The 11,949-nt window shown below is 39.1% G+C and overlaps 1 protein-coding gene across 1 annotated transcript; it reads left to right on the forward strand.

Annotated features, from left to right (window-relative positions):
* Positions 1 to 1,681: 1,681 nt before the first annotated feature.
* Positions 1,682 to 11,295, forward strand: LOC139726236 (lysophospholipid acyltransferase 7-like). Its single transcript, XM_071637305.1, has 7 exons — positions 1,682 to 1,932; positions 5,489 to 5,615; positions 6,026 to 6,203; positions 7,321 to 7,516; positions 7,773 to 7,934; positions 9,576 to 9,746; positions 10,825 to 11,295. Exons 1-7 carry the CDS (start codon positions 1,721 to 1,723, stop codon positions 11,207 to 11,209), a joined length of 1,431 nt encoding a protein of 476 aa, XP_071493406.1. The 5' UTR covers positions 1,682 to 1,720; the 3' UTR covers positions 11,210 to 11,295.
* Positions 11,296 to 11,949: the final 654 nt, after the last annotated feature.

Raw genomic sequence — 11,949 nt, forward strand, 5'->3', positions numbered from 1 at the left:
AGAAGAAGAAGGTACAGTTTGAGAGACAGTATATGACATGAGTCATAGTCACAGTACTACTCAATAAACAAATAAGTTATGATATGTCCTTTGTTTCATGGCAAATGTTATAGTTTTCAATAAAAACAGAAATAAAAAAAAAATACTCTCATCCACTTCACCACTGCTCCCATGATCTTAAATTGGCATGATATTTCAATCTTGGCCGAAAGTTAATTGCAGTAATGAGGAAATTACTCACAAAATCGATATCAATATGATTATGTCAACAATTTAAGTTGGCCCAATGTAAGCATGCATATACATTAGTTTATTGATATGATGTTTTGATTTTGTTTACATCTTCATAATATCCACAGCAATCCAAAGGCATACCACATGGGCTGGCAATGACTGAGGTATTCCAGTTAAGAATCCAGTCATATTTACCCAAGCTAGAGAAAAACAAGCACAGTGAACAGCTATAATCCCAAAATAATTAGGCCAGGGATGTCAATAGATTTGGATAATTGCTGTGCTCATACTGTTGATGGAGCCTGATTGAATCTTCCAATTTAAAGTTATTAAAGGGATATTTGGATAGTATTGGTGGAGGTGAGGATTGGGCTTTTAACATTTTGCAAGATACCAAGAAACCTCTTATGAAATAGTATAAAGTATACCACATTCTAAGAGGAATGTAAAGTTCATTTGATGAAAATTGGTTTGGGAATGGCTGAGAGATCCAAAAACAAACATGTAAAAAAAAAAGTGATATATTGTAATGAAAGGTGGGTCCCACCTTTCATTAGGATCAGGCACTCTGTTTTGGATGTCTCAGCCATTTCAAAACCAATTTTTCATCAAATAAACATTGAGTTCCTCTTGGAGTTACATGCTTTTTCACATTTCATAAGAGATTTCTCAGTATCTCACAAAAAAAATGTTAGAAACCAGTAGTTAGGTCTCAACCAAAACTAAATGATCCCTTTAAGAGAGTCACTAATCAATTCACTCATTCTGTCAACATTCTTTTGCTTATGATAAAGAACATGTTACAATCTAAAAAAAAAAAGTTAAGAGAGTGAGAATTTCAGCTCTTTTGTTTTATAAGAAATTGTGACATACTCATACAATAACAATAAACAAATGAATATAATGAGTAGATTATGAATAAGAGGAAATATAGGCGGAAAAGAAAGCAATTAGACTAATTTTTTTTACCTTTAAAAACATTTACATACTCTGAAATATACAGACATCGTCTTGTCTAAAATTGCAATCTTTATTTACAAAAATGCGAATTCCATCTATTTTATAGTAAATGTCACAGATGCGAGGCTATTCATCATTGGTTGGAAGCCAGCAGTGTTGCCGTTCGTTGTAAAGTTCAGGTCAAAGGTCAACAAAGGCATGCTGCTCACATGCATGCTGTAATCACAGAACTCTTGAGTTCTGCGCTGTGCATACTTATGAGAAAATCGCTGCCACAGCGTAAAACCGAGACTCCGCATCCCTAGTAGGGCCCTCTGTGCCTTGCATCGTCGGGGGCCGCGCCCCGCCCGGAGAGCGGGCAGTGCGGCGAGCAGAAACAGAACATAACATACGACGGACAGTTTCTTCGTCACACTCGCGCAGCCCGAGCTAGCGATTCGAAGGCCAAAACACCGCGCTCATCGGACATCAGCTCAAAGAACTGTTCAGCTTCTGGATTTGTGGCAGATCAAAGCAGAGTCTAGTCATGTCTCGAGACGAGCTAATTTACCTCTTCATGCTCCTTTTATCCATATCACTTGGTCATGTTGTGAAGCATACCAAAGGTGCTCGAAATAAACAACTTTTATGTACCGGAGTGGGCCTCTCGTTTGTTCTCATCCTGTGCCGATGGCAGAGCTTCCATTCTGTGTTTACCACGCTGGTCAATGCAGTCATCATCAAAGCTGTTGGACCAAGGTAATATTACAGGACAAACAATCGAAAAACAAATAAAAACAAACAAATATACAAGAATTTTTGTAGTATATCACTGATAAGAAATGTGCAATAAACTTAACGAAGAAGAAGAAGGAGGAGGAGGAGGAGGAGGAGGAGGAGGAGGAAAGAAGAAGAAGAAGTAGAAATAATGATACTGATCGCAATGATTTACCATGATTTTATACAAATAATACACAGGTGAGAGTGCATTAGTGGAGATGTAAATTTAGCGCACTCGAGATGTTGCACTAGCCACTACATTGTAAATACCTGAGAGTGAGCTGCATCTCCACTAACGTCACGAACTCAAACCTGTGTATCATTTGATTTATAAAATGGGTCGAAAACTAACAGCATTTTTCATGTACCTTTGTGGGTCAATATCAGTCAGCTATATGTAGCACTCGCTCAAAAGTCAAGATGTCCGAAGATGTTCGTCCCAAACATTTACGCACGTCGCACTCGGAAATCCCGCACATATAAGTACATGTACTGTACGTATAAGAGTATACGTACGCGGTATACGCCACATGTTATGCACAAGAAAGGCCGGCTGGCAGCCCGAACTAGAAGTTGTTTACAGGATTAACGGCACGTATGGTAGCGCGCGTCGCACTTGTAACAACTGATTGAGTGTGCACTAGCTAGTGTAAACATTGTGATGTCAGTGACTTTACGCTTTTTGCACGACCGTGCATGTTAGTAAGAAAATAATGCACGCACACGTGACTCATTTCAGCGCTTCCAATTGGCTACATTCTTGAACCCATTTTATAAAATATAATAATATATGCATTTGCTCGTCTAATGCATGAATGACCAGTAGCAGTATTGACTATTGTACGTGGCAGGATTGAATGTTGAATTGAATAGGCTATCCTGGATTTTAGGAGCTAATATTACTTAGATCTAGACCAGGGGGGGGGGGGGGAGCAATGTGCCCCCTCTGTAATTTCTTCATCATTTGATGTATCGCTTTCATATTTGGCACATGGGTAGAGTAGTGATATCCCCTTACAGTATATATCTATGACTTTATTGCAAAATGTTTGTATGGTAGCCTAATGTTTAGTGATACAACTGGCATAAACATGTCCATCAATTGTTTTCACAGATAGCCCTTTCAGTGAAAAAAAGAAATGATTAAAGGGAAGGTAAACCCAAAGAGCAATGTGGATTGAGTGAAAGCAGCAACATTAGTAGAACACATCAGTGAAAGTTTGAGGAAAATCGGACAATCGATGCAAAAGTTATGAATTTTTAAAGTTTTGGTGTTGGAACCGCTAGATGAGGAGACTACTAGAGGATATGACGTATGAGTGGACAACAATACAAAGAAAATATAAAGGAAATTCAACAAAAGTTCACTTTTCTAGAGTTATGAAAGAGCAATGGACCATCCTCTTTCAGAAAGCAGGGGGAATAATTGCTACCCTTAACATATGTCAATATCAAGTTGATGGAATTTGTAATTTTCATGAAAAATGGATTTTTGTAGAATTTTCTTTATATTTTCTTGGTATTGTTGTCCACTCATACGTCATAACCTCTAGTAGTCTCCTCATCCAGCGGTTCCAACACCAAAACTTTAAAAATTCATAACTTTTGCATCGATTGTCCGATTTTCTTCAAACTTTCACTGATGTGTTCTACTAATGTTGCTGCTTTCACTCAATCCACATTGCTCTTGGGGTTTATCTTCCCTTTAACTTTAATCCTGTTAAACCCTAAATTAAGCTAAGGCCACCTATATTTAACCTGTTCCTTTATGGAAATACAGGAGTGCCTGCATTCATAACATACCTTGGATAACATACCTAAGGTACCTTAGTCCTTGGATGTGGGCGTAAAGTAAAACACAACTTATTTGCCCCTCTGTGTCGTCATTATATGACATTAATAACTTTTTGTTGGGCGCTGTGCAGAAATTGTATTACGTTGACAAAGGAATATCCCTTTGGGGCTGTATTTGTTCTTGTTTTGACTCCAGAACCTCTCTAGGTTAGACTTGAAACTGTTTACAGATGGGCTGTCAACTACAAATGGTGGCAACTTATTCCACTTGCTAATAACTCTTTGAGATAAAGAGCACTGTCTCACTTTAGACTTAACATGTTTCTTCAGTATCTTGAATTTATGACCACACGTCCTTACTCCAGATGAGAACTCAAAAGACTCCAAAGACTTCATATCATCGATCCCATTCACAATCTTAAAAATCTGTATCATATCAACTCTTCATGTCCTAAATCCGTATGTTATTTAGTATTATAAATGCTGCTCACAAAAATGCCTGTAATGTAGTGTTCTAATAGAAAGATAAGAGTTTCTTCTATCAATATCTGTTTTCTCTCTGTATGAAAATTTCGTATATCACAGTATTATTTGCTTTTTTTTCAATGCAGCATGTACTTGTTTTCCTGTTTAACTCGTTTAAAAATGTACATAGCGATGAAGGTTGAGCTCAGTAGATATTTGACTTTGTTGACCCCATTTTATGATTTAGGTGCATCTTTTGTGTATAACAAAAGAGTTAAAAAAAAAATGACAAAAGAGTTTGTGTGGGCATTCCAGTGTATGCTCTATTCATCTTGCGCCCGATCAATATTTCTATTGTTCAATGACACATATGTAGTTGACGTCGGAAAGGGAGTACAAGTACAACTAGGCTGCTTTTGCAGAAGTGGATCAGGGGCGGATCCAGGAATTCCATAAAGGGGAGGCGTCTTTACAAAATTAAATGGGGGTGCATGCGCCCCCATTTTTTTCTTGTTATTTCTTTTGTTTTAACAAAAAATAAAGAGAGGGTGCACGCCCCGTGTGCCCCCCTCTGGATCCGCCACTGTGGATCACCAACCTGTCCATTCTCTGTCACCCCGCAAAAAGAATCTTGTTTTGGGGCATTGAAGGGACTCGGAGAATTGCGGGAGGAACAGGTTAGTCATATTACTTTGATGCATACGGTATCACTTAATTTTTTCCCCCAATTTTAGCAGAGGTAAATTACATATGGCTGTGCTGAAGTTGGAAGCCTAAAATGATTTGGCCCCCTAAAACCCAGGATTGACATCACCAATCAATTAGAATTAGGCCATACTGTACATTATAGATGAGATCAGTGCATTTTGTAAATATTTGGGCCTACTGACTGTTTCTACGTTTGGGTTGAGAAAGTAGACAGTCTAGATGTAGATCTGTAGTTAGATTAAAATTTGCGTGTAATGCAAGTGCCTGGCCCATAATTCGACCACAACACCATCCAAAATTCAACCACCTGCTACGTGTAGAAACCTATATAGACTTTTGCGCATGGTCCAACCTTGGCACAGGAGGTTGAACCTTGATGTGGCTGTTGATATGTCTCATCCATAGCTACATCCATGATCTATAGGCCCTACCACCAACACTGTATTCTGTATAGATGAAGCTGAACAGCACTGGTGAACCATCTTTGAAATGAATTGAGAAATAAGTGAATTTCATTATTCTAGGCATAGTTTTTGTGATGTGCAGCTTTATGTTTTCTTTCTCACAGGAAGTGTCATGTCTGGAGCTTCATCTTCTGTTTCTCCTACCTTGCCTTCTTCCGGGCAGCAGGTTACTTCGGCTTTGATCCTCCAACATCTTTCTCCAATGTTGTGCAGCTTCTCCTTACTTTAAAGGTACATTAACACATCAATCATATACAGCTGTAGCTTTGGAGAAATCTTAAAGATTGTAGCTGATCCCCTGCATAGGCTTAGTGTTGATAAAGAGCTTCAAAGATTATGTCTTTATGACAAGATAGCAAAGTAAGAGATGATCAGAACATTTAAGAGTGTAAAATTGTGCATTCACCCTTGAGTGATGAGACAGTATCAGTATTGACAGTACCCGGTACTTTGGCTTTGAACATCTGACTTCTTCCTCTGATGTTGTGTAGCTTCTCCTTACCCCAGAGGTGCACTAAAGTACCAAGTCTGATCTGGAATGAATCTGTCAGTGTGTAGGTTACCTGCATCTCATTGATCTCACCATCCTCGCCAGTCTCACTGACTCTGATCATACTTTTTTTTTTCTATCCTATCAACAGATTATTGGGGTATCCTTTGAGGTTCATGACTCTCATAAAATCAAGCAGGCAGCATCAACAAATTCTCCAGAGGGAGAGGAGAAGGACAAGAAGGTCCAACGATACGTTCCAACCATAGAAGATCCATCCATCCTTGAACACTTTCACTACGGATTCTGTTTCATCGGTATCTTAACAGGTAAACCTTCAATAGAAATGATGAGAGTACTTTATTCAAGGCTGCACACTGGTGACGATCTGCCAGTCCAGACCAGTAAAAATCACTGTCGGGCAAGTCACTTTTTAGCAATGCTGGTCTGACATGACCAGTGAAAAAAAAAAAAGTGTCTTTATTAGGGCCAGTCAAAAGAAGAACAAGTGTAATGAAGGGGAGATAAAATTCAAAGACAATCACATTGTTCAAGAAGTTTTACACAAGTGATCGTATCAGGTTTTGTTGGAATACAGTAGCAATCATATATGGCCCGTCGGCATCTAACTCCACATTTTTAGTGCATCCTGCTGGATGAGAGGGAAACTTGACACCCATGCCATGCCAGCCAAGGTCAAACTTGTGGAGATTTCCATGAAAGCAGAGTCGATCATTAAGTGTTGTCAGCCAGAAAAAGGAATGCTTATATGCATTCCTTCACTCCCCAGCAGGTCGTAAACTGCCTGTAAATTGCATGAGGCCCCATCCCAGGGAACAGGGAAAAGGAAACCATACGCTTACAAATTTTGTTTCCCTCTTTTTTCGGACTTGTAAGTTTTAGGTTCAGACTAGTCAAAATGGTAAAAACTGGGTGCCTACTGTTCCCACGGAACTTGTTGGACCAGTAGAAAAAATGGGGTAGTTTGCAGCCCTGCTGTATTGATTGATTTAGCTTGAACCAATATTTGATCAATATTGTTAATTTTGTGTTGGGGTTAAAGCTTACATTTGAAATGAAAGAAAAGTTCAGCTGTGAAGCTTACATTTAACATGAAAGAAAGTTCAGCTGTAAGTGCATATTTAAATGTAGTAAATAATTTTGGTATATATTAGTAGATGTAGATACTTTCTACTAACCTTGTATTTTTGCCATGTGCCTTAAACTCTATGTAGCTTGCTTTGAATCAGTTTATGATCAAAAAGAATGAAATGCAGTTGCTGTCAATAGATTCTTACGAATATCTCATTTGAAGGTCTGGTACTGAATCATTTCAAATACCGTACTGAACAACTGAATAACTGTATTCCAATGATTTATCTTCTCACTTTTTATTTTACTTCAACACTTTTTGATTTGAAATTACCTTGTTCTCTTCCGCTGTAGGACCCTATTTCAAGTACAAGACCTACTATGACATGCTTCACCATCCACACTCTGCCTCACTGCCAAGCATAGAGCCGCTGCTGAACCGTATTAAGGTGCTGATACCAGTAGGGGGCGCTTTCCTCCTCTTTTCACACTATTTTACAGTGGACTACATGAAGACTGATGAATTCTATGAAAACAGCTATTGGTATAGGTGAGTTTTATTAAGTGGGCTATCACCTATTCATTCATTCTTTTGATTTATTGGAATAGATGAACAGATCAGCCAGTAATACTAAATCTAATACAGCACTACATTTAGCTTGTTGCTAAAGACTCTGTGCTACTGTGTCCACCAGATAATGAAACTTGATATTTCTGGGCAAGTTGAACAGACATGTTGAAATTTTGTTGTATCTAGCAGAAAAATAAATGTAGCTCAGTACATGAATTTCTCCTTTACCCTGTAGGACATTCTACATGGTCCCGATCTTTGTTGTCTTCCGGACACGGATGTATTCGGCCTGGCTTCTGTCTGAGTGCGTGTGCATGAGTGCAGCGCTGGGAGCTTACCCGAAGGCTCTGAAACCAAAGTGTGGCCAAGGTCCTTCTATTGATCCAGAGGAAATCAGGTGGGTGCCATGGGTGCACATATGAATGAAGTGAACGTGTTATTAGTTTCTTAGTAGAAGCATACCCATAGATTTGAACTGGCCTATTAAATGACTGGTTCAATTTCACTTTGAAAATGACAAGTTGTGCATGAGATTAAGTGTTACTTTGTGCAATCATTCATGTGCATACAACTGTTGTGACTTTGCCAGGGAATTTTCCATCTGGGAACCTTTCAGTTCTGCAGAGTTTTCATTAGTCAGGTCTGAATTTACTGAACATTTGTGTACAAATAACTTACAAATTCCATGCTGATCATCTATTTCTGAAGGAAGGATGATTGAAAGAGGTACTGTATACGCAGAATATTTTGCAAGGTTTTTATATTTGTAAGTTTTGCAAGTCGGATGCTATTCGCAAATTTAAAAACACACAAAAATAGTCATTCTGATCCCGACATGAGTCTGATGTGCACGCATACATTTCTCTGTTCAGTACACTGTACTCCACAGTCGCAAATTTAACCACTTGTAAAATTGTTGGGAAGTCCTGATTCATGAAAAATTAGACTCACTGAATATATATGTGACCCGCTACAACAAAATGGTCCTAAAGTCGCGCACGGTCGAAGCCGTGAAAATCGAGTTTGAAGTCAGAGCATCAAAATTGGTCAAAACTTACGATTTTCTGAATTTGACATATTATTAGAGTCTGACATGTCTTCTATCATCTGTCGAAATTTTGAAGCAAAATGATGGAAGGAAAGACTAAAAAATAGCGTTTTTCTGGGCCATGTTTTTTTTTGGCGTTTCAATGAAGCAGAAACTGGTTCGAACATTTGGATTGAGCCCCACACATAGGCTCCGCCCCTAACAACGACCAGAGTGATCTCATTGGTCAGTTTGCTGCTTGCCGCTAACCGAAGCGTGAAGCTCGCACACTGCCCAGTCGACTGGTGCGTGCTGGCGGGGTGCGCTATGCCCAGCCACTTCTTCTGGCCTCCTGGTCACTGATTGGTCGGTGAGGAGACCGTCGACGCTATGTTTGAATGAACATTTCGGGGGTTGCTAGGGCTTACCTTCTATTGTCCGGAGGTGAATACTGACTTGCGTGTCCCTTGATCGTGATTGCGTCGCAAGGAGAACTTTTAGGGCGCTTTTCTCGAAACAGTGATTTCCCAGACGTCTCGACATGCTCTTTTTTAAACATCGATATCTCCGCAGCCGATTATTTTTATAAGATGTGTTATATATCAATTTAAAGCAGAAAGATTAGGAAATTGTGTCATGCAATTTTCAAATAATCGACCTTGCCCAACTTTAGGATCATTCTGTTGTAGCGGGTCACATATAGCGTATAGCCGTATACAGTACTTGATGTATTAAGGCATCAATTATAATTTTCAACTCTTGAAATAGACTGCCACTTGTGATTAAATAATGAGTGAAACAGTTTTTGCTGCATTGCTTTTTTTCTAAAATGAGTTTTTCTCCTGTATGGTATAAGGGCCTCATTGATTGTTTCTGTCTTAAATTCACGCTCGTACATCCCTTTTGTAATCATTCTGAATTTGTGCGCAGTCCCTCCAGATTTACCCAACACAATACCCATAGTGTATGACATTACTCAGAGAATATTAATCATCTCTTGACTGTCCACAGTGGTAAAGAGATCGATCCTTCGGATTATGACTACGAGGCTGTGCACAACATCAATGGCTACATGTGTGACATGACCACCACATTCAGAGATGGGATGAGATGGTGGAACATGTCCGTCCAGTGGTGGCTCAAGAATTTCATCTATTTTAGGTGTCCAGTCAGGGCATGGAGGTGAGATTAGCTTGACCGTGAAATGTCCAGAAAAAACTTTTTGTGGTATGAAAAAAAAATACTCTTAAAAAATTGACTAATGTAGTGATTTCTTTGAAATTTTCCTCCATTTCTTTTGCATCACATTGAGCTCAAATTCAGCCACCATTTTGTGCCAGATTTCATAACTGACAACTGTTTTTATTTTGCCTTCATATGTGGTGTAAATAAGATGTGATGTGGTTTTATGTATGATGTGTTGTGGTTTTATGTATGATGTGTTGTGCCAAAGTGTCGTTATTATAGGAACAACATTATGTCTGTATGACCAGTGCAAACAAAATAATTTTCCATTTCAGGCAATAACTTGTTTTGTTAAGTTGCTGTGTACTGCACGCACAGACACATACACACAAATCTAAACCTGTCACTTGGCATCATTTATCATTATCAGAGACTCCAACTCTCCCATTTTCGACTTGAGATCTCCCGCCGAAAACCCATTTTTGCAAAATCTCCCGTTCTCCCGTTTGAGATTTAATTTCTCCCGCCCTGGCTCTTTGTCTCCCGTTGGAAGGGATTTCTTACTTATTTCTATCGTATGTTGAAAAAATAAGCCTTAGATAGCACAAGAGAGCATCTAGAACCCTAGGAACTTCGCGCTTCGCACACATCAAGTTGGGGTCTCCCGTTTGCTAGGGGTTTCAGGCGGGAGAATCTCCAGATCAGAAGGTGTTTTGGGTTGGAGTCTCTGCATTATAAATAAAGTAAGCAGAAATCAAGGGAAAAATGTATTGTCCTAACTGACCAAAATCCAAAATCTGTTACAATAATGGGTATAACATTCATTATAGTTTTTAATTATATCTTCAAAGTTTTTGAGAAAAATGACAATAGCAATGGGAAACCTGTAACATTGTTGAAATGTAATCGCTATGAGCAACCACACATTCTCTGAAAATCTTGACTTTACATTACATGACAAGTTTGTAGGTGTCTTTTTTATTAATTTTTGAGGTGCTTGTATTCATCTTATTAAGGATAATCATTACAATGAAATTTGATGGTAAAAACACTTTTAATCTCTGCATGCTGACAGTACTTCAGCCACGATGCTTGTCAGTGCATTCTGGCACGGAATCCACCCTGGTTACTACCTCAGCTTCATGACAGTACCAATGATTCTCTACGCCGAGGATCTCCTCATCCGAGCCTTCCGCACCGAGCAGAACAAGACCGCTTTTGACTGGCTCAACTGGTTCCTCCGCATGCGCGCCTTTGACTACCTCGCCTGCGGGTTTCTTCTCCTCAGCTGGGAGGCGGTCACTCGTTACTGGGCGTCGACGTTCTTCATCGTTCACGTGGTAACGTTTGCATTCATTGGTATAGGTCTCGCATTTCAACCAAAGAAGAAGAGGAAAACGGACGCAGACAGTCAGCCCGTCGTGTCCAGCGATCGTCCCACTGAGGACAAGAACAAATGATGGACTACCATGGTACTTGGCTTAGTTAGATACATCACCAGCAAGGCTGCTATGATGTTCTTGACACATGCCTGGGGCTTGCCCATCCCACCAACAGTCAGTGTATCCAGTATCCCTATCAGTTATGAGACAAAATATTTTGGTATTCATTTGGGTACACCTTTGATGTCTTTTGTTAAGATAAAAATCTCTATACTTGTAAATGTATGTAACAAAACTCTTCGATTGAATCAGTTCTATGTATCAAAATGTATCTGCAGCCAGTGAAGTACTACATTCTTCTGTGGCTGAGGAAGACAAATTTCAGACACACCTTGTTTTAAGACTTTATACCAAAAATTGCTCAAGATTTAATAAGCACTATGTGTCTTCTCGTGAATTTGTGCTATCTCCCCTGTGACTTAAATGGTATGGTAGTAAACCCCCCCCCCCCCCAAAAAAAAAAAAAAAAAAAAAAAAAAAAAAAAACAAGGAAAGAATAAAATATCATTTTATAAATAGATGTTTGAAAGCATCAACATGTCTCCAAAAATTCAAGGAAACCCAAGAATAAATCTGATTCAACTTCGAGCTATATCCCCAAAGAAAGAGAGCTGATTTTTACCATAGATGGTGGTGTTGGTAGGGGCACTAAGGGATATGTTGTGCCTCTGTGCCTAGAGAAAATCTCAGCTACCAAAGTGCAAATGACCAAAAAATGTGTGCTCCAAAAACAACTTGAGGTGATTGTGATATTACCT

This window comes from Diadema antillarum, unplaced genomic scaffold (genome assembly GCF_040938485.1).
Source record: "Diadema antillarum isolate AM-2024a unplaced genomic scaffold, OU_Dant_1.0 scf00000017, whole genome shotgun sequence".
Lineage (NCBI taxonomy): Eukaryota > Metazoa > Echinodermata > Echinoidea > Diadematoida > Diadematidae > Diadema > Diadema antillarum.

Coding starts and splice junctions, on each gene's coding strand:
- LOC139726236 (XM_071637305.1), top strand. CDS start 1,721: ATGTCTCGAGACGAGCTAATTTACCTCTTCATGCTCCTTTTATCCATA. Junction 5,616..6,025: donor AGCTTCTCCTTACTTTAAAG/GTACATTAACAC, acceptor TCCTATCAACAG/ATTATTGGGGTATCCTTTGA. Junction 9,747..10,824: donor TGTCCAGTCAGGGCATGGAG/GTGAGATTAGCT, acceptor GCATGCTGACAG/TACTTCAGCCACGATGCTTG.